At 41.4% G+C, this 23,407-nt stretch overlaps 2 protein-coding genes across 4 annotated transcripts in view; both read left to right on the forward strand.

Annotated features, from left to right (window-relative positions):
* The first annotated feature begins 977 nt into the window (after positions 1-977).
* Positions 978-6,631, forward strand: LOC117140223 (ras-GEF domain-containing family member 1C). Of its 2 annotated transcripts, none has more exons than XM_033303021.1 (5): positions 978-1,760; positions 3,403-4,900; positions 4,979-5,122; positions 5,184-5,386; positions 5,455-6,631. In XM_033303021.1, the coding sequence occupies exons 2-5, from the start codon at positions 3,494-3,496 to the stop codon at positions 5,738-5,740; spliced, it is 2,040 nt and encodes a 679-aa protein (XP_033158912.1). In that variant the 5' UTR covers positions 978-1,760; positions 3,403-3,493; the 3' UTR covers positions 5,741-6,631. The 2 variants fall into 2 exon arrangements, with proteins under 2 accessions (XP_033158912.1, XP_033158913.1); XM_033303022.1 differs by having other exon boundaries at positions 3,406-4,900.
* Positions 6,632-8,033: 1,402 nt separating this feature from the next.
* LOC117139078 (calcium-transporting ATPase type 2C member 1) overlaps positions 8,034-23,407 on the forward strand; it is a 32,064-nt gene continuing 16,690 nt past the window's right edge. The window contains exon 1 of one of the 2 annotated variants that reach the window (XM_033301189.1): positions 8,034-8,396. In XM_033301189.1, the coding sequence (XP_033157080.1) occupies positions 8,034-8,396 (363 nt within the window). Of the gene's footprint in view, positions 8,397-18,439; positions 18,719-23,407 lie in introns of those variants that run through there. The other variant, XM_033301190.1, reaches the window with a different exon arrangement.

The following is a 23,407-nucleotide window of genomic DNA, read 5'->3' on the forward strand; positions in this document are numbered from 1 at the left end:
GCGTGCTGTGCTAGAAGACGATTTTCGGGCCGAAATCAATTCTGATCGAAGAAACGAATTTACATATTTGGAGTTGTGGCCAATTTCGTAGCAATATGATGAAATAAAATAAAAATTCCCTGACTATTATAATAATTATTATAATAATAATTAAAGCAAATACAAAGGAAATTATTATAACTACTGTAATTTGAAACATAAATTTTCCAAAAAGAAGACATAACATTGAGAAATAAATATTTCATAAAAATAATAATTATTTTTTAATTTCATAAAAAAATAATAATTTAATTAATAAATAATAAAAATAATAATTTTATTAATAAATAATAAAAATAATAATATTTCATAATAATATTTCATAAAAAATAATAATACGTAGTAGAAAATAAAAATTAATAAAATAAATAAAAATATGAAAACAGTTCGTTGCAAAAGTCATATCGTCAGGCACGAAGTGCGGACACAAGCACTCAACAATCATTGCCTTATTAATTTTTCTCACGCCGCAAGCTGAATACCCTAATGACAAGTATTCTAATATAAAGTCATTTTCGAAATTTATTTTGTGATGTACATAGATTCGTCTATTACTATTTCTAAGCTTTATTTAAATAATAATAACGTTAAGGCAATGCAAAACAAGAATTTTTCGCATGGTGCCAATTGATAAAAAATAATATAGATTTAAAGTCAACGAACTTCTAAGGTAAAGGGCATATTTTGTCAAATTTACAATACATGAGCATACGTGTGCACACATACAGTTGTATCCTATCACTGTATGCGTAGAAAAGAGCTGTTTGCTGTAGCGCTCTCCGCTCTTTCTCTCTCGAACAAAAACTCAAGAGAGCCTGGAGCCACCTCTAGAGCCACGGCCAAAAAATCGCGTGCCAAAAATTTGTATGGCCGTTACGCATCTTGTTATTCTAGTGTCTTTGAGCATACCCAGTACTGTTAATAGCCCCGCGGCCAGTGTTTGTAAACGCGGTCAGTCCAGCCATAGTAAACAAAACGCGACGTTCGGTTCGCTGCGCATTTTTAATGCAATAAAAGCGAAAGGATTGCAGAAATCACGCAACTGGCGTTGCACTTCCATATTGAGCATTAAATGTGGCATTCACCGTTATCTATCGAGGTCCGGCTCCACGTTATTCGAGGGTGTTCTTGTCCCGCAGTTGTGAAAAGAAAAATCTGCGTAGCAAACAAACCGGTCGGTGCTCTTGTACATACATTGTATACACCATACACACAGACAAGTTCAGACGCGTACATGGCCGAGGAAAAAGCGTCGCAGTGCATTTTGTGTGGCAAATTAATTGCGCCGAGGCCCTCGAAAAACGGTGATTGTCTGCCGAGTTCTTAATTTTTGGTGTCCATATGCAACCGCTCTGCCGCTCCTCTGCCAAGCCTCTGCCGTGGGGGTGAGGGTGCGTCCATGTGAGCCTGCATCTGCGTGCGCGATAGTGTGAGTGTCAGTGCGAAGGTGGTGCGCTGAAACTTCGCGTATTGTGAATTGCCGTGCAAACACACACACACACAAACAAAACCGCCCGCCCATTGGAACACCCCTCCCGCTCCAGCAAAAACAACAACGGCGTGTGTTCCACTTTCGACTGTCCTGATTTCGCTGCAGCGCTGCCGGGAGAGCAGCTTATTTGGGGGCGTGTTCCTCGTCCTGTCCCAAATCCTGGGAGCGAAGCCACCGATCCAAGGACTCCTGTCAGGGACCATTGCAGCATGCTTGGGAGCTGCTACAGGTAAGTGCCTTTTAGTCCGTTCTAATTAGACATTCTTCCAAGTCCGATTGGGAAAAACAGCTATTCTGTGGCCACGGCCCCATTTATCGACTCTCTCGTCCTCTCTCCGTTTTACCCCGGTTGACTTCTCTGCTGGCCTCTTGGCTTTTCCCCTGCATTTCCACACGCGTCGGCCGTTGAGTTTCTTTTACCTTGCACAGTAGAACTTAAGATAAAAAAGGTGATCAAAATTCGAGACTCGATTGGCAGTCGAGTAAGCGTACCTTTTATTCCAACTATTCTTTATACAAACTATTTCTTTGTACAAACTACAACGACTCATTTTCGTTTACTAGTCTCTCCTATTACGGTACAAATAATTAAAATGCCTACCTGAATACCATTTTACAATACAATTGTAATAGTTTCCCTCTGAAGTTTAAAAAGAGAGAGAGAATGCCAGAGTCGAGTTTCTAGACAATCACATACCCCTTACTCAGCTATTGCTTTGCACCATTTATATTTCCTGAGGTCTCGACAGTCATTCGGACGGACAGACGAAAATGATTAAAAATTTATTTACAATATAGGTAGGTCAAAAACACTAGCTTCTTTTTTCCCTTTGTTCTATGAGTATGAACATTTGGATAAATGCGATGAAAAATAAGTATTACATCAATGTAGAAAGCCCTCTAGGAAAGATCAACGTTCGTGTTTTTTTGTTATAAACAAAAATAAGATTCAAGAATCATAAAACTTAATACCATATTTTAGAGATTTCACTCCACTGTGCGCCCGGCCTTAGCGTTTCTCGTCTGTCATTGCTGCCTCTGCTTTTTCTTCTTCTTGCTCCGTTTTGTATACAAATTATTGTGAGCGTTTCTTGTTGTTATTGTTTTTGCAGTTGTTGTTGCTTTAAGCTTTTATGGGCAGTGCATTTCACTTGTTTGTTGTTGCTGCTGCTGTTTTGTTGGCCATGTACATATACTCTGAAACGTTATAAATATAGACGTTAATTTGTCTTTTGGCTGAGTTACTTGTAGCTAGTGATTATTTCAAAATTGATTTTGCCTGGTCTGCAGTTAATAAGTTATCCCCTAGTCCTCCTCATGGGCTACCCACTGTGCTGTGAAGCGTACAATATATGTATGCAGCTTTTTGTTTTCAGGCGGGTGGAACTTGGTGTTGCTTGGACTCCTCCTTTCTTGCTGTGCGTCTTAATAATTCTATTAACGTGTTCAGACCACCCATTTGGCCCCACTTCATCCCCGGGCCCAGCACTTTGTTGACCCATATTGGGGCGTTTTTGTTTTGCTGTTAATTAATATTTGTAATTCTCGTGTTTCGCTTTGGCTTCGAGGCCGTGTTCTGTTCGCTGGGCTGTGATAAACCACGATTGGGTTGATTTTCAAAACAAATTAACAGTTTAGTCGCTCGACAGTTTCTAGCAGTTCGTTTTCTGATAGCCTCTCTTCCAATGCTTACCAAACGAGACCAAAAACCATTCCACCCAAAGAATGTATAAACTTAGTTTTTTTTAAATAAACTGTATACAAGCATTAGTTTTAGTTTAACATTCTGTGATAGACAGTAAACTAATCAAATAGTCATATATAACCTCTGCATTACTAATTTTTTCTTTCTCTCTGGTACTTTATTGCAGTAGATCTCCGCTCGAATGTTCTCCAAGTCCCGGGCATTGATCACCTGCCTATAGGCTTAGATACTCTAGCCTTGGATTGGACAGTATCCAGATGTCGTCAAGTAACGGTGGTCTTAGCAGTGCCACCAATGGCCGCAGCGGCAGCACCGGCAGCGCCAACATTAACCTTAATCTGAAGGGGCATGAGAGGTCCATAGGGGGAGCTCCTGGGTCTGGGGCATCAAGTGCCACGACTACGTCAATTACTCACAAAACACTGCCAGACCTGAAGACGCAGAGGAGCAATAGCGCCTGCCACGCCCATGAGTCGTTGTCCGCCCTTCGCCGTATTGCGTTGCTGGAAAAACCTCCCGAAAAGTTGCTCAGCTATGGGGCGGCACAAAGCCGGATCCTGGGCCAGGAGGCTAGGGAAGATTTCCTTGTCTACAGCGAAGGACGATTGCACTCAGGTCCGTTGCAGTCGCTTATTGCCCACATGGTCCCCACCCACGAATATTATCCGGATGAAGGATTTATTTTCGCTTTCCTTCTAAGCGCCAGGCTTTTTGTGCGCCCCCACGAGCTATTGGCGCAGATCTCACAGACCTGGGAGCATCAGCAGCAGGTTGTAGGCACCGGCGGAGATGTAGTGGATGATGCCGGTCAGGTGCCCGGTCGCACAATGATGCTCAGCATCAACTCAGCTTCACCGCTAACGCAGCGGAAAGGAAGTGCAGCGGCCGCCTCACACAGTTCGGAGCTAGAACCGCGTCTTCAACAGCGGACGAACACTCAGCGCTCTGCCCAACACTGCATCAGACTCCTGTCAGAATGGATAGAGATCTTCCCTTACGATTTTAGAGATGAACGGCTTATGCAGCAAGTTCGGATCCTGGCAAGGAAGTGCGTCTACATTGATAATTCGCTGGGAAAGCAAGTATCGCGAATCTTGCAGCTGCTGGTGTCTCGCCTTACGACGCTAGAGCAGTATGAGGAGTTTCTGCAGACTATCAGCTCGGAGGAGGCACAGAGTCAGCAACAGCAGCACCACCACCACGGACACCACAATCACTTGCACAATGCCTTTCAGACGTTTTTAGGGAGCTCTTCACATGCTAACGGAGCTAGTGGCGGCGGTGGATCTGCCAGCGGCACCTCTAACTCATCATCTAGTGGCCACACCTCATCTGCCTCCACATCAAACTCGATCTCCACAACACCCCAGCCGGACGATGTGTTTGGCATCATGGACATGTGTCCGAGCTGTGCACACTTGGCCCACCAGCTTACGTCCATCGAGCTGGAGCGCTTGTCGCACATCGGCCCAGAGGAATTTGTCCAGGCCTTTGCAAAGGATTATCAACAGCAGGCCAAGGATGGAAGTAAGGAGGCCAACAAAAGCAAGTGTAGTGGAGGCGGAGGTGGTTCGTTGAACGACATGAAAAAGACTCGTAACCTGGAATCGTATGTGCAGTGGTTCAATCGGCTCAGTTACTTGACGGCAAGCGAGATAGTCAAGGTGGGTAAACAGTAGAATATTCATCAACGGATCTTAAAAATATATTAATATATGTTCTATTCAATGTGTCCCTTGCAGTACCCTAAAAAGAAGCAGCGTGTTCGCATCATAGAATATTGGATAGAAACAGCCCGCGAGTGCTTCAATATTGGCAACTTTAATAGTCTGATGGCCATAATAGCAGGTCTAAATCTGGCGCCCATAGGCAGACTGAAGAAGACGGTGAGTTGGGTGGAAAGTTAAACTTATATCGGATTTGACTCATTGTGAATTTAATACTTAGTGGTCCAAAGTGCAATCGGCAAAGTTCTCCGTGCTGGAACATCAAATGGATCCAACATCGAACTTCAACAGCTATCGCTCTACGCTCAAAGCTGCGATGTGGCGCTCAGAGGGCGCTACTGAGGAACGCGAACGCATAATCATTCCATTCTTTAGTTTATTTGTTAAGGATTTGTATTTTCTGAACGAGGGATGTTCCAACCGGTTAGTAGAACTTGTAGTGCTTTTCGAGAGTTATTTGCTTATTGACATATTGCCGATAATTTAAACAGGCTGCCGAACAATCATATCAACTTCGAAAAATGCTCCCAGCTGGCCAAACAAGTAATGGAGTTTAATGAATGGAAGAAAGTAAACTGTCCGTTTGAGAAGCTTCCCAACGTCATAGCCTATCTTCAACACAGCGCAGTACTCAATGAGAACACTCTTTCCATGGCATCCTTCGAGTGTGAGCCACCGGAGAACACGGAGGAGAAGGACCGCTACAGGACCGTAAAGGCGGAGACGAAGCAACAACTGCTGCAGCAGCTGCAAGATCAGCATCAACAGTCGCAGTAACCCCAATACAGGGGGTAGATTAAGCTACGCTTAAGCGCTTGCCATGATTATTTTTTCTACTAAGCCGTAAGACCGGGGATATTTTAGCCTAAGTTAATGAACCAAGGAGTTCACCGGGCTACCAAGCCTCAAGCCCTCATTAACCCCTTACTCCGAAGGAAGAGCTTCTGAAGCTAGGGTCGCCAAGTAATAATTTGTCAATAATTTTTGTTTTCAATTATTTCCGTTATCTTTGTGTTCCTGTTCCAAATCTGTATTGACGGGCGGCTTCAAATATTTTTAAGAATATGCTGCGAGACGTTGCCAGTAATTTTATTTATTTAATTAGACCATTGGGAGGATGGGAATAATGAATCTATGTACTTAAGGCCGTATATGGCTAACAGCTAATGCAACTAATTTAGTTATTAGCGCGAAATATTTGGTATATCATAATTCATTTTAATATAATTATGATAAAATCAATCTGACAAAGCTGCATAAGTACGCGATATCCGTACGTGACCAGTATTTATATTTATGTATACAATTTTATAGCTAAATGAAATCTTTTTGATATTCCGTAATTACATCCGGGTACATTCTAACGGATTTCATTCTGATTCTGTCTCGAGGCTTTTTGCATCAGCAACATATATCGGCCTACTATCAGTCGCAGGCCATTAATACTTTCGTATAAGGAAAAGTAAGAAAGATCAGAAGGAGAAGTACACTTTGTGCTTGAAAAATGCTTCTTCTGAATAAGAATTTGATTTTTAACAATGCAGTTGCAAGATTATGCAATATTGTGGATGAAATCATAAATGATATTAACTATAACGGGACTAAACACACCATTAATGATTAAAACAGCTTTCGAATAAACGATATGAACAGAACCAGTTCCCAAAACAAATCTCTTAATGCCTTTCTATTCTTTGGGATTATTCAAGAGAAGGTAAGAAGTAAGTTATTTTAAGGACATACATTTTGTTATAATTTAGTGATCATAAATGGTACACTTACAAATAAGCATTTCAACTACACAAAGATTATGCACTCCTGATTATCAGTTCCGTCAATATCTGTTTTCTGGTATTACACGTTTATTTTAAAATCTTTAACACCCACAACTCGACAATACATTTGACTACATTGTTTTTGTACGGGCCAATAGGACTCGAATCATATTTTGTCATGCAATATCCCCACAGTGCTTCTAAAGGGTAATATTAAATTACCTTGGACAAATTACACGTTCCAGAATCTAAATTCTAGCTAGATGCTTATATGGACGTACAGTAGGACAGATAGACGGGCACGGCTAGATCGAATTGGAAATTGATCCTGAGGCAGATACACATATGCTTCAAAGGGTCGAAAACGTTTAATGCACAGTTAACTTTTGTATACCTTCATTCCAAAACCAAAAGTTCTCCGTTGCATTATAATCATTATATGACTTTTTTCAAAACTTGTGTGGTTTTAGTGGGAGTCGGATAGCTTTAAAACATATATTTTAAACGTATCTACTCTACTTTTAAAACTTTTGGGACAACCAAAACTGGGGTTTTGACAACCCAGTTTGGAAACTCGACTATAGCATTCTCTCTTTTTTTATTTTCAATTTCTACTGATACGTCAAAAAATGTGATCACGGGCACTGTAATGCTCACAAATCGAAAAGCTGACCTTCCCACAATTTGCAAAAATGTTTGGGTTTTATTATTTGTGTTGCCAATTTTTACCAATTTGCCGAACAAAATTAGGAAATTTCTTCTTCCCACTCCCAATAGCTGAGTAACGGATAGTCAAGGAACTCAAATAGCCCCTTGCCTTAGTTTTTTGAAATATATTACATAATTCTGGGAAATCAAAATTACCTTCACTGCCAGCAGTCAAGTTTTTCTACACGCAGCTTGGAAGGCACATTGCAAAGTAAGGTAAAGTAAATGTAAGGAAATGGAGCAACGGACTCGTCCTTCTACATACAGTAAAATACTCCTTTCGGCCAGTGACCGAACAGAGTGGTATTTTTAAGGATACCTATTTGGTACATTCCAGTCGGCTGGTATATTGCCTCGGCCCAATCGTGGCCACACTAAAGCTGCCTGCGAACGTGTTGGACGCGACCGAGCACGCACTTCCATTCGAAAGCCTGACGATGTGCCACCTCCCGGGCCGTTGTTGACGCGGTGAATCGAGGCGGAAAAATCGATTGTGCTCGTGTGATTATTTTTGTTTTGATTTGCGGCCTCCCGCTCTCGTAATCCTCGCGCGGCCTCGGCCACATGACTCATGCCAGGCAGGAACAATGAAAAACCACAATAAGTACGTCAAATTGCCCCAAGACCTCGATCTGAGTTTCCACAGTGATTTGGACCTGCTGCCGGATACGGCGGCCGACATCGACGTAGAACTAGACCCGGCTGCGGACACGGATGTGGCCGCGCTCAGTGTGAACGTGCCCGCGTCTCTGGGCCTGGACGAGGACGACGACGACGAGGTCATCATCGCCCCCGGCGGCGGAGGACTTCGACTAGCTCCCACGGCGGCGGAGGCAGTGGCGGCACACAGGCAGCACCAGCAGCGCAAGCAGCTGAAGAACCAGCTGGAGCAGAAGCAGATCCTGCCCAAGAGCAAGATCTGCGGACTAGGCAGCGACAGCATCGTCGAGGTGAGTCATGATCAGGAGCAACAATGGAAGGAGGAGAACAACAACTCCACTGAATCAACAAGAGTAGCAGCTTAGTGCTACATCAGATTATTTTTGGGGATTCGGGATTCGGGCTTCTTCGGCGCCTGCAACTTGTGGCTGGCGGAGATTCCTAGGCCCAAGAAAAATGCTGCGGATTGCGCGGCGTAGCAAAACAAAACAAAGAGCGGAAAAATCGATAAGCAACAAAGGGAATATTCTGGCGCTTGTGACAACCCCGAGTGCCGCTGGCAAAGGTTTTCCCCGTAAATCCCTGTTGACTTTTAATCGGCGAGTGGGAATGGCACTTGAAAAGGGCCTTGCCGATGGATGGTACGGGGGACAAGGGGGATTTCTTCGCCGGAAATTTGCTCTAATGCTAATGAGCTCTGATATTAATGGAATTTGTGTTGACACACTCCGGGAACTGTTTTGGCTTGGCTTGGCCATCAAGTAGACCAAGTGGGTCGGTGTCCTAGAAAGACTTGAAAAATCTATAGTTCGCCCCCGTTTACCTTGTTAATAATTTAACTTGCCACGGCGCCGACTGTACTGCCCACGCATTTGCAATCAGTAATGCGTCAGACCCGTGTCAATCATAACACCGTCCTGTCCCTCTGTCGTCGATAAAAAGCATAGTTAATTGCGGCGAGAAGTGCTGACTTGGAGGTGGTGTTATATCAGAAATGAAGTTAGTAAGCTAATTTAAATTAGTTCTCCTGAAAATCGTAAATTCGTAAGAAAACCGCGTTTAAAACCCTTCTCGGACCTTAGGAAACGATTTCGAAATCGTTTTTACAATATTTTTAGGACTCGTTTCTATACAGACTACGCTTGGAATTACCGGACATACCAGACTCGTTGAAACGTATGTAACAGGTAGAAGGTGGAGTTTCCGAACATTTAAAGTATATATTCTTGATCAGGATGAAAGCCAAGTCGATCTGGCTATGTCCCATTATGTCCGTCCATATAAACGTCGAGATTTCAGGAACTATTAAAGATAGAAAGTTGAGATTGAGCACGCAGAATCAAGAGACATAGTCCAATATTGCCACCACCACCCTACAGCGTTCTGCCTTGTTTTTAGTAGACACAAATATATCATAAACAGGAAGGTTTTATTATGTAAAATTATCATACATAAATAAATAATAAATATAAATATAAATACCTCTGACTGCTTGGACGCCATTTTAGAACCAGTTTTGAGTGCTTCAGCGGTCTACTGCAGTTTTTGATGGAATATTAAAATAAGAATCTTCTAATTTGGTTTTAGAATCAACTTTATTGTTACAATGGGTATATTTTGGTCGAGAAAGTTGCAGAAAATGCATGCAATGGTAGACACTTTTGCTCCGCTACATTAAAGACCTTATTTCTGTGTCGCTTCGTCCTACATTCACGTTTGCAACCAATTAAAGGTCATTCGTGCTCTTACGCCCCATGCACCCCATTAAGTTTGTTGGGCCTCAAGTCACTGCAATCTAACCTAGATTTAGGCACTTTTAATGACACGTATACGCCACGTGGATTGGGCTTAGTTCCTTTTTGAGGTCAAGTCCTAAACATCGCGTTGCTTTGCTGTGCTTCAATTCACTAACCACAGCTACTAAAATCGTGATCGCGTTCTATTGCGTAGCGAAGAATCCGCATCGCAAAGTAAACATAAAAATATTTTATAAGAAATATACAATGAATCTGATTAGTATCTCTAGCAAAGTTGAAAATGCGGAAAATATACAAGAGCAAGCTGCAAGCTGCTTTTTGTAATAAAGACTTTCACATCCTTTATTTAGTCGTATTGGATGAACATTATTTTTGAAGTGGAATTAATGTTTCTTGTCATTGCCTCTAATTTAGCACGAGTTTGTTGAGATACAATGTATTATTGTCTATTATATCGCTGCTAATCACTAATCTGAGATATGTCGCGGTTTCTGAAGATACCAAATATCCAAATATTTGATCATTTATATATACATATATCTGACTACAGCAGTACCCCAAGTCGAGGTAATAAAGATGTGAAAACGTATTTAAACACGCATTGTACCCATAGAGTACATAAGTATGGAAAATGTTAGAAAAATTGCAAATGCGTCAAATTATTTTTGATGAAATTCGTTTGGGTCGGCTTGCAAAGAATCCTTTGCAGCTAAGCACAGGCGTTCCCTAGGAGAATTACACTGACTCTTATTCCGGCTGCTTTTGCGACATGCAAATTTATGATAAAGTGCTGTGTTACAAATGAATTTATAGCACGGACAAGGAAATTTATCATCCTGCCGCTTACAATGCGAGTTCCGCTTTTCCTTTTCCCCCAGACTTTCAGCACAAATGGAAGCTGGCAAAGTGATGGGCAGCGTTTAAGAGCATTTATTATAATCATAAAACACAAATGCATTATTATGCATTGTCGTTGCCCCGAGCGTGCCTCGCTGAAAGGAAAGGCGGAGGCGACACGGAGCCAGGAAGTGGGCGAATCTACAGAGTCTTCACAGAAATTTCGGGACTACATGGATACATAAAGCGTTAGATTGCAACTCTATTGTATTCCAAATATGCAGGGATCGAGGTTTGAAACAAGCACCCATTAATTGAAAATATTGAACAAGTGTGATGGAAATACTCGTATTAAATCTGCAACGAAATTGTTGAGATTCTTATCATTCAAACTACGATTTGGATTTTTACTCCCATAACTCGTAGCTTAAATTGGTATGGCCACAGACTTCCATATTGCTTGGAAAATAGTATTGTGTTTAGCTTTATTTTATTTTTTTTATTGATCTACAAACCAAAAGTCTAGTAGTCGCGTTTCCTGTGGTAAAACCTGTTTACGTTACAACTGGATTTTAGTTGTATTCCGGATTCGCTTTGACAAATATAATTTGCACTTTTAATTGCTGCGCATAGGGAGGAAAGCGAGGAAACTCCGGCGCATCCTGCGGCGATGGCTCAGAGTTTCCTTTAACATATATTGGGCTTCCACTTTGGAGCTGTCCATGTGGTGCAATTGTTGCCTTAAATTCGGGCGCTAAATTGCGTAATTTATTCGTGATTTATAATTAAACAAAAACATTGCTTAAAAACAAATGAGGATCGCAACTACCACACACAAAATGATATGTGATGTGATATTAGCTTCAACTGCCATTCACATTGATAATGCAGTTGTTTTAAACAAATTTATCATATTATTACATATTTATATGTTTGTATGATCTGCGATTTATGGCAAGACAATCGTATTGTCTGCATTTACATCTCAATGTGCGTTTGGTGATTGTGTTTGCTAGAAATCAGCATCTCTTTTCAAATTCTAAGTGGCCAAAACCTGAATCATTCAAGGCTTTTTTATTTGCCCACAAATATGTTGTGGAACCCAAAAAAGTTTACAAATTGAATTAATTGCGTGCAAAAATTCCAGAAAGCACAAAGCCACTAACTGTTGGTTGGTCGGCTTCCTACCCAGAGTCCCTCCATGTTTTTCCCCCTTCGGTTGTCGTCGCTTCTTTGAAAATTCGTAGAAAATAGCTAAGAGGGTCCTTACTTGGAGCGGCATCCGGTTAAAAGGCGTTTTCAGGGAAGTTATATTGGATGAAGACCACCTAGCGGAGCACTGAGATGAAAGGCTATGGAACGCCCGAAGAAGCATTGACTTCGACGAGACGCATTAGCATAACAACATAAGCGGAAACGACTTCAAATCAAGAGGGAACAGACTAGTCGACTATCAGATACTCGTTACTCAGCTGGAGAAAACAACTAGAGATTTAGTAAGCATATCGGTAGAGATGACAAGAAAATGAAAATAATAATAATAAAAATAACATTTCAAATACTTTTATTGCTCTCCAGATTTCAGCCAATGAATCTGATCAAGAACTTGTATACCTCATAGGGCAGGGAACGCATCCTTTTACCTGTTGCACACTTTTCAAAGAAACTAATATACCTTTTTTTCCTACGAGTCGTTACTCGTTGGGTATAGCTAGACCGAAAGCAAAGTCGGATTTAATAATATTATAAATCATTTACTCGCTCCCCAAAATAAGGAAGATTTGGTTCAGTTGACATCATATAACATACAGACTCCACATAAGCTTAGCAACTGAAGACTCTATGTGCATCTGGTTTTTATACCCATTACTCCTGATAGTCAAGGACTCACCTAAAGCGACCTCTCTTCTTTTTTACTTGACGCACCCACTCCGCTCCTGACTTTCCCTTTGGCCTGTAAACATGCAAAATTGTCAATTTAAGGACCAGGCAGCAGTCAAAACATGATGAAGAGGGAAGGATGTCGCCGTAGGCCGGCATTTTTTGAAGTGAGCAGGAATGGGCATAATTCCTGTCGGTACTACAAGAATATTTTATCCATTTTTTCGTAGGCAAAAATAGAAAACTGGCTTTAAAAATCCATGCCAAATTACTGTAGAATTTATAATCAAAATTGAATTCGTCAAAAGTACATATATATAAAACGTATGTATTTGTCAATCTGATTTCTGTGCTAAACGATTTAAAAGAACCACTTAACTATTCAAAAAAAATTACATTAGTATGTATCAATGTCTAGACTTTAAAAAGACAAAGTCTTTCCTCAATTTGTTTGTATATAAAACAAACACATTTTAGGACCTGGTTCATCTTTACTCAAATAGGTTAATACAGGTCAATATAGTTTGATGCCATTAGTAAAGAAAAAATGCTTAAGCCATTTTTAATAGTTGATTGTTTCACTCACATTTTCCTAAAGCTCCTTTTTTATCCATAACGGTACATTGTACAGCAATCCCATGTTGCAATCTCATTTCCAGTTTCCGCATTTCTTCGACGTGAAAGAATGGTTGTTTCTTAAAGTTATAAGTGTCCAGATATTAAGTATTTTTTGATCCGCACAGCTCCTCAGAAGCTACAGGCAGCAAATGACAGCTGAACTTATTTTGGGGAGGGCGTGGCTGCGAGTGCCATTTGGAAGGCAACATTGTCAGTACCCATTTTACTGTTGACAGCTTTATAATTTTCAAGATGCGTCGTGGTAGAAAAAAAACTTATTTCATTTCACTCAGTCTTTCCACAACTATATTTTGAAAGAGTGGGTAAGTCATCGCCTTGTTAAAGCAAGCTGGATAAAGCATTACTGAAATGGCTCATCGAAAGATAATAGAATATACTTAATCACATATTATTGGTGGCATAGCATCAGAGATTCATTTTTCAACAATATTTACAGATCGATTTGATATATACATACATATACTGTCATATTTAAATTCGTCGTATCCAAAGCTTTTTAGCATTAAGGGGACTTTCGCCATCAAAACTTTCCATGAACCTGGAATACGAGTATCTCCGGTAAGGATTCGTTCTGGGACAGGTGACAGCTGTCACTTTGGATACATCTCATAGTAACATGTTGAGCATTGACGGGCCCTGCTGCTTTCGATAGTGCCTTTCACACGCGAGTGAGTGACGCACTTGAAAAGCATTCATTCAGGGTGTTACATTCACTAGGACTCACAGTAGGGTCAGTTCCCACCTAAGGACCACCTCCCACCGTTTGTGCAAGTGGACTGCTGCCTGAGGATTTAAAAGGCCAAAATTGATTTAAACAGGCTTCAGTTTTCTTACATACAATATCTATATTTATACTGCAACGCATTAATGCCTATTATCTGTAATATGTTTATTTTTAGACACTTTAATTTTCTTGAAAGTTAAATATTCTATTAACCTTCAAAAGTTCTCAGTGCGATAGAAGCAGTCAGAAGTGCCCCGAAGAAGGGGAAGAAAAAGTTGTTCTCATATTTTCTTCTTCTTTTCTTGTTTTATGAATTGAAGTATTCAAGCATTCCTTTATTCTACCCACACAAATGACTTACGCAAATCCTTTCCCTTCTCTATATGACTGTACTTTTCGAAGCTCCTGACAACCTTTGTTGGTCATCCCACTTCATGTCCTGACAAAGGCTTTACCACATACCCAGTGCACAACTATGGAATTCGTATATTGATTACTTCTTATAGCCCCTTTCTCCAAGATTTCTCGTCCTTTGTCTAGGAAATCATTTGTGTCCAGCTCCCTAATAGCACACAAATTACTTCTGCCGTCTATAAAACACATGTGATGTCCACTTAAAATAACAAATTATACCTTTAATGTGTGCAATCGCTGCCTTCATAATTATTAAAAAAAACTATAACCCGGTTTTTGGGCATGATCTAAGTGTTTTTGACTTGTCGGTAAATATTGACAAAATAAATAAATTTATTCCCATTTGAGAACAAGTGAGATAGTCGGGGAACTCGACTAAAGCATTCTCTCTTGTTTTTTAGATGTTATAACGATAAAAGTCATTCATTCAAGCACCTCTTCTTTTGAAATATGGTGCGTTGTCTCCTGACCTAAACAGTGGGTGGTAAACCATGTAAGCCGTAATCCTGCCCCATGAGGCAGGCAAAAAGTGTTGGAAACCGAAGCAGAAAGCGAGAAATGGCATGGAAGAGACACAGTCGCAAACCAGGCCTATAAAGCACTAAGCTTCAATACGCTTGCACGGTTTTGGCCAGCATTGTTCGTTGAGACTTATACTGGGTTAGTCGCCCATCCTTGCCAAATCCCCTCGTCCTATTCCTCCAACATCCCGCTCAGCTCCATCTGCAAAAGAAGCACGCACAAAAGTCAAACATTCTGCACTTCCGCTGATAATTTTTTGGGTGGTTGACAATGACAGTTTTTTGCGGATGAGAGGGAGATAAATCGAACTGTTCCTACCGATGATTTTCATTCTGATGATGACAGTTTGAAATTTCGTGCAGTTTGCTTTCGAACATTTTAATTAGCTATCCATTTTAATTACCCCAAATGCATTATGGGCGGGCTTGTGCTGGCCAGCGCCATTTGCTGGTGCGACAACTTTAATCTGCGCATTACAGAGACTGCCCCTTGATTCCAAACTTTTTCGGTCCTTGCCGGCTAATCCCAAGTGCTGAGAGTGTACCTACCCTTTCCCGCTTTTGAAGAGCGGATGTAAGAAGGATTCGAGATAATGGAGACGAATGTTGCACAAACAGAGCCCGAAACACATGTATGAAACGTGAAGTACGAACATGACCACAATGCCCTGGAATTTACGAGTATGATGAGGCGGCAGGACGCGGCCCAGCTAAATGGGATCGCTCGACGATGTCTGCCGCTTGTGCAATGTAGAGTTTCGTCCACAGCTACCAACACCCCTTGCAGCCACAGGAGAACAGGAACCCGAAAACGCTTTTTATTGGAAACACTTGGGAACAAGAAATGATTATGCACTCGGAGTTAAGGAGCCGCACATTCCATACGAAATTGTGTATGTGAGTCCTGAGCTGAAGTTGTGAAACTAGTTGGATTGACAAAAAAAAATATTAAGCCACCTTTTTACATTTTGAGCTTGGATTATTATACTCACTTCTCGTACATGGATGAGTAAAAGAAGAAATTTTTTAGCGTTTAATATTTTTTCAGTTACTACACCAACTTTTGCAAAATTTAATGTGAAGTGCAAAACGGGCGGGGTGCTTCCTGTAAAAACAATTAAAATGGCCACCGATAAAGCGACATGAGAACATATTTACTGAAAGCGCTGTCCCTGCATCCAGTCTACATCATTTTTGGCTGACGTAGCAGCTTCCCAGGCTTCTCTGTCGGATTTTTGACACGAGTATGTGTCGTCTGGACCTGGTGTCTGCGTCAATACGAGTAGCATAAGCCTCGTGTTTCGGAGGTGGAAATTGATCCACCTCCCAGGTAATGTTTGACAAGCCTTTCAGGAGCTCCCGAGCGCTCTAGCCTCAATTTAATAGTGAACTTAATCTTGAAGATGCACTTTTATGAAGATGCTATTGGATATTATATCTCTAGTCTACATTTCATATCTATCGTATAGAAGTATGTCCAAATACTGCAGCTATTTGTTACATACTTTACATTCATTTCTGGTAAGGAACAATGCAATTTACACGGATTTTGTCCAGGAGCCACTGGAGGATTCACCTTAAGTGATGGAAATTTGTGTGTGGTAAACGTTGACCAAAATGACACGAGTTTCATTGGACTGGCTAAATCTACATCGTCTGCCCCGGGTCCACAGCCAGATAAACGGACATCGGGCGAGGCGAAAGCGAGAAGTTTATAAAAATAACTGTGGCTCGTATCTGCCAGATACAGATACAGATATACACAGTGCACCTTCCCCTTCACCTTCTACGGCGCGTAGAGGGAAGTCCCCCTGTGCCAGAAGTTTTCGCAGTTTTCGGATGCATTAGACGCAGGGGGAGAAAGTGGAGCGGAGCTGGGTGCCGGAGGTATGTATAAGCTGTGCTAATGTCTGTCAGCGGGTAACCGCACTCAGTTCCCCAACAGATACAAATTCGGTAGGTCCTGTGTGGAAGGGGTGCTGGCTGGCCACGATCAGAATATCTGGCTAGGAGTTTTGTGTTGGGGAGACTGCCACGGAGACTTGCATTGCCCTTGGTGCACCTGGCAGTGGCTGCTTTAAAACGCAACAGCAAAATTATATGCGCTGCAATTCCGCTAAAATGATTCGGATCCGCGAGCACGGGAAGCACTTTTCATTCGAGGCGCAGACGGCTGGGCTTTACATCTCCCCCTTCACTTTTATTTAAACACACCAGGCGCAACTTTGTGCGGCAATTACCTACGTTATGTTGGTTTATAAATCTAAATTGAAAAACTTTTTATTTGGCAGCTCGTGAAAGGAGAGATGCCTGTTTATGATTGCGCTTTGTCTTTCGCCTCCAAATTCCTACTTAAAACTTTCCCGGAAACCAACTCTCTCCTAGTTGTGAATAGATTTTTAATGGGAAGTTCCCAATTCAGGGGCTTAACCCCTGACCACATATAATGGTCAATAACAAAGTCGCCTCGGTCGTAGAATTATTTTGAAATTTTTATTCTTTATTTGGCAAGTCGAAGCTTATATACCCTTGCAGTTACTTAATATTTCCAACCACAATTTTTCTATAGGAAATTAATGCCTTTTAGTATCAAAAACAACGGAACTAATATCTCACACCTTAGAACATTAAAATAATAATTTGTTCTCCCGATGTTTCTACCGATATTCCTGAAAATGTTGATAATTCTCGTCGGTACCACTTGGACTAGCTGAGTAATGCGTATCTGATAGTCGAGGTACTGGATTATAGCATTCGCTCTTGTTTTAAAACAGAGACTGGCAATTACTATAACAATTTATTTCGAAACTTTTTGGTCATGCTTTGTTATTTATTTCATACATGTAATCAACTAGTACAAAATTATTAGCTTTAAGGTGCGTGATTCTTAATTTAAAACACTATAAATCAACACTACTTTCACACACTAATTTCTCATATGTGGTAACCCCTAAATCAAGTCCCATATTGCTTGTCACTTACAAACGGGGAATTTAATGGTCCCACCTCTGGTTGTCTTCAGCCCCAACGCCCTGCGGCTTTGCAGCCAAAGACCGCATATCTCGCACTGGCCATTGGGCCCAACTACTATCCACCCAATCCGCCTTCAACGACTCTCAAGGCTCAATAAATAACGTATCCTGCGCATATAAGATTGTTGTACTGAGGACTTGACCACCCTCCAAGTGGAGTGAATCGAGTAAACCCCCATTGACAGGTGTTTTTTAAATTTAATTTTGTAACATACGTAAGGAGCGCTTGCTTGTTACAGTTTCCAACGATTAAAAATCTGGCTCGGGGAATAGTTTGGCTCCGGAGTGGCTTGCTGCCCATTGCTTACTGTTCGCCGGAAAGAAGGGGGTTTTCCATATGGCGACACTTTAAGGTTCCCACCCCGGTGTCTTCTGTCTGGCCAATAATTAGATTACTTATGCCCCGAGATGGGTAACTCTATGGACCTTATCAACAGAAGAACACGCGTAGGATATTAACGTAAATGGAAGGGCAGTTCATTGCTCTTAACGAGGCGGCGCCCTCTGCTTCATTGACTCTTACTTCAGTACAATTTCGCCCGAATGTCCAAAACTCCAAAGCCCTTGACGTCCAAGCGCAGGACCTCGCCGGCGAGTCCTGGCTCCACGGTCCTGGTTGAAAGCCCAACCACATCGAGTGGCGTACGCAATCGGCGTCCCAAGATCAAGGGCGTCGGCAGCAAGGCTAACCCACAGAGGACCATCGGCCACGTCAAGGATTCACGGGCTGTTCCGCAAAATGTGAAGCCGGGCAAAGTAGCAGTCTTTAAGGATTGCAAAGAGCCGGATGAGGACAATGTGGATCAGGTGAGAGGTGATGAAAAATGTGTGTTGACTATAGTGATGACATATGACGGGGTTACTTTGCTATGGACGCGTTTGTTCAGGGAATTCAAGTTCCTCGACCAATTCTCCCCATTCTCACTGGGACGTGTCTCCGCATAACTTGGTCATACAAATTTTAATAATTACACCCACGTGCCGAAACTCATAATGCAAGGCGAAGATACTCTTGTTCTTCTAAAGAGTATATGTTTTGGAATCGCTTTAATTCAAAAATAATTTTTATAGGATGTTTAAAAGGTTATATAAAACATTTGGTGGCTGATTTCTGTAATGCAATTTTTTGCTGATTTTAGGTGAATAATGCCTAACAACTAAGTTTTATTCGGCAAAGTTTAAAGTTTATTTTATTTTTTTTTTATTTTATTTTATCTATCACTTTTTCCGTCTTTTACCTTTTCACGTATGTACCACTTCAATTTTCTCTATCACATTAGACTTATTACGTGTATACCACACCAAAGCAAAGTATAAACATTAGTTAGGCTCTAAGGCTTAACTGTCGTAATCAAAATTCACACAAAAACTAATTACCACAACACAGATGAAAATCAAGAGAGAATGCCAAACTCGAGTTCCCCGACTATCAGATACCCGTTACTCAACTTGTGGGAATGCGAACACGAAATTTCATCATTTTTCTACAGTATCGATAGATTTTGGGGAATAAAATGAAAATAAATTTTAAATTTAAATTTAAACAATTTTAAAAATTGTTAAAAAGTGTGGGCGCGACCGTTATGGGCGTTATGTAAGTGTGAGCAGGGGCGCGGCCAAAGTGTTTTTGGTAACCGACAGAACAACAAACCTGAATTTGTAGGCCTAATCTCAACCTTCTAGCTCTTATAGTTCCTGAGATCTCGACTTTTATGCGGACGGACAGACGGGCATGGCCAGTTAGACTCGGCTATTGATCCTGATCAAGAATATATATATACTTTATATAGTCGGACACGCTTCCTTCTGCTTGTTACATAATTTTCAACGAAGCTAGTATACCTCTTACTCCACGAGTCACGGGTATAATCTAAAGAATCCCTGGATGCAAAGCCAAAGTTAGATAGTTAGAAGAATGTCGGCAGTCAGTAGATAATACAGTTTTCATTTACACCCACTTCATACCGCATGATGTGTGGAATTTTTACTTTATACCAAAATAATGTAGCTAATGACTGGTGTATATTTCTAGCTTGTTCGGATTAATTCTTGAACAAACCCATCGTGTGCATAAAGAAAACGACTTTTATCAATGGATCGACTGTAGCTGGAATCAATGGACTTTAAATTTTTGTGTAGGGCTATTGCCTCCCCAGAATTTGGTTGCAATTGACAAACTCTTATAGGGTATCGGGCATTTGACGATTTAAAAAATATCAAAGGTTGTGACGAAATGCAATACTTTTAGATAGCGTTTGACAGGACATAGAGTTTTCTGGCTAATGTTCTAATTGTTTCAATGTTCATTGGAATCTGTATAGGGTTTTCCTACCCTGGAATGGCCCCCCAAGATATCACCACTCGCGTGCTAATGAGGCATGTGAATGAAGAAACCCCATCTTAGAAATAGACGGAAAATTCACCATGGAGGCTGCCGAATCAGCAGCTCTAAAGTAACTGAGTTACGTTCGTTACTTGACATGTACCTACCTGGTTTCGCCCTTTAACTAGACTACCTCCCATCTCAGATTTCCTCAATGGAGCGAACATCAATATTGATTTCGGTTCAGCCGGGCGGGGCTTTTGTTTAAATACGCCTGTTCGGGGAGCTTGGCCTTAAATCAACACTTTTCCCAACTCGATGGGAAACTCCTCGCCCGTGATCCGCCCCCTCCCCCCTCTGGCATATTACTTTTTGCGGCTTTTCCGCCTTTCTCTGCTAATGGTGGTCTTGGCGACTCCTCGCAACGAGTAAGATTCTGGGAGGCACTTAACGGCTTTCGTTGCTTTGGATGAATGGCGTTGTCGAGACGTGGGAACGAACTTTATGGAGTTGCAAACTTGTTCCAGATGATGTAAGTGGCTCGAAATTACAGTTTACAGGGGCCGTTCTTCCGCTTACCTCATTCCTCCTGCGCAGTCGGGTGCATTGTGGGTCCTCTATCTCCTTGATAACGTCTCAGAACGGAGAAAAATTGATTTTTCAACTTCGTTTCTAGCTGCAATTCGTTGACCTGGATCTCCAATTCAGTACTTGAGCAGCGTGATTATCTATGGAATTTATTTGGTCCGCACCGACTTGGATTTATTTTATTACCATTGCGTGCTCTCCTAGTTCATTTCGCGTCCAAAGCGAACTATTGAAAGGATAATTATTCAGAATAAGCTACACTCTGATTGCACTTTTTGTCCAAAGATATTTTTTCCGTCTAATTAGGCGGACTCCGGTCGATAAATTTGATATACGTGGACTTTTGCAATTACATTTAAGTTAATTTAGTTTTTTCTGCCGCGGATTATTTATTGACCACCAGACACACGTTGTGTGCACTACGCGTGTCCGCTCGCGGCGCTTGACGCAATTAAAAGTAAATAAGTATTTGTGGTCTGCAATGGCACACGTAATTATTATTTTATAAAAGATTTGGTTGAACTATAATGCAAACATGTAGATTGCACTCTTTAGTCAGAAATTAGCTCGGGTTTTCGAATGTCCGCAGGCTACAATGGTTTTAAACACCTATTTCTGTAGTCACAAAACCAAACCCATCAAATAGTTCTGGTCGTTTTTAGCGTGTGATAGCTGTAAATAGGATTAATTATAGTGTGGACACAGTCTTTTGTTTTATGTTTTTTGCTGTTGATTTTACTAATTGAAAAATTAAAATCAATGGACCATCCAAGTCGCGCCTGCAAAAGTACACAATTGATTAAAACGACGGAAATGAAATTATTTGTGTAAAAACAACAAAAGAGACCGCTGCATTTGATTCCCACGACTATAAGACCTTTCTGAAGTCTATGGAGGTTTTTTCGAACTTATGGGCGAGTTCCTTATCTCGAGAAATATTTCAAAATCACAATTTCAAAAGAATATTTTTCTGTAGTTGTAATGGTCCTCTTCAACTGAGCTACCATAGAACAAAGGTAGGCACCGGTCATTTTGGAGATGCGGCCTTTGAGAGTGCATATATTATCATTCACAAAAGGGATGTCCAATCCGCATCCCATATAAATGCATGTGGAACGAATGTTGGACAAAAGGGCAGTTCGCCGGCCTTACTGCCACTCAATTATATGTAAATTACCAGCGCATGCAACGCATAAATTTAACTTGCGAAAGTCAGTTAAAAGCCGGAAGAAAATTTACAATTTCCCATAGCTGATTTTTACAATATTAAATGTTTGAATTTTTTGCATTATTTCGCTGTTATTGAACATGGATTTCGCTCAGTTTGGCGCTTCTCTATTGAAAAGGCGGAGTTTATTGCGAAGACGGGGCGTATACTTTACGTATAGTGAGGTGCAACCAAGTTATTGTTTACCCAAACATGTTTAAAAACTAAAAGTTTTCGCAAACTTTTCGGAACGTTCTATTGTCTGTGGATGAACTTGAATGTATTTTAATTAATTCGATTCTGTGCTTGAGTATTTACTACTGGCAGTTTTCCTCGATACTTGTCAGTTCCGCATTTATCGCCTGTTTTGCCCAGTTGTAAGTTGGGGAAAGTTCCTTGCACCATTGCCTCATTAAGGCCCTAGTATTGGAAAAAGTGTAATTACTGTTATAGGGCACATCCTTTGATGGCTTTGCGCTGATTATCACGCAGGACGACAAGGAGCTGCCGGCTTTCCTGCGGCGCAGATGTGTCACCAGATGCTATACATTCTGGGCCAGAGCAAACTACTCCACCTAGAAGAAAATTAATTTCAGGGCGACCACTCCCGAGGCAGTTCTTGTTGCTTGAAAGCGTGGAACCAATGGAGCTAGCAACAGACAACACCGAGCGCACACGCACGGAGAGATTGCAACTATATCTCCGCTCGCATCTCCATTTTTTCCCCGGCTGGCTTTGTTTTCAGCGCTGTGATACTGAAATGTCCTTCCCCGGAGACGCATTCTGAAAAAGTTAAAGAAACGTCGTGGCTGCCTTGCAAGGACAGTCAGTCGCTTCCAATCATAGCTATGACCATTTAATTTGGGGATCGCATAATTGTTACCTAATGCGTACTGGATAGATATTTATTTAATATGTATCTACGATGCCTGATATTCTAAAGAGCTAGGAAAACTGTTTTCTGCAGTGTTTTTGATTGCATTATTTTAACGCATGGGCGGGGCGAATCTCTCCGAAGTTGGGTGCTTCTGTTGGTGGAGTGGGAGTCACCTCCTATTTGCATGCGACGCCTGCCCTTGTCACTGTGAACCGTCGTCTGTGCACTCCGAGAATGCGACTCCGGGACAAGATGGGGCATGCCCCTCTTCCTAGTTCCTGCTAACTGCTAACTCATCCTGCTCGTCTGCCGTTTTTATCTCGTTCCGGCTCTCAATTGTCAAAGTGGGGAATTCTCCCCAAGCTGTCATTCTGCTGCAGGCGTGGCAAACTACTGTAATGGTCCTGCCTCCCCATTCGCCTCCGCGAAGGTGCTTCTGTAGGATTTTGCTTGTTTTGTTGTTTCTTTCGGCGAAACGCACATATAGAGAGAGGAAAACCA

This window comes from Drosophila mauritiana, chromosome 3L (assembly GCF_004382145.1).
Source record: "Drosophila mauritiana strain mau12 chromosome 3L, ASM438214v1, whole genome shotgun sequence".
Classification (NCBI taxonomy): domain Eukaryota; kingdom Metazoa; phylum Arthropoda; class Insecta; order Diptera; family Drosophilidae; genus Drosophila; species Drosophila mauritiana.

Excerpts from the sequence above, each read along its gene's own strand:
- LOC117140223 (XM_033303021.1), top strand. The coding sequence starts at position 3,494 with ATGTCGTCAAGTAACGGTGGTCTTAGCAGTGCCACCAATGGCCGCAGC. Across the intron at positions 4,901-4,978 it reads CGGCAAGCGAGATAGTCAAG|TACCCTAAAAAGAAGCAGCG; the intron begins GTGGGTAAACAG and ends TGTCCCTTGCAG. Across the intron at positions 5,123-5,183 it reads TAGGCAGACTGAAGAAGACG|TGGTCCAAAGTGCAATCGGC; the intron begins GTGAGTTGGGTG and ends TTTAATACTTAG.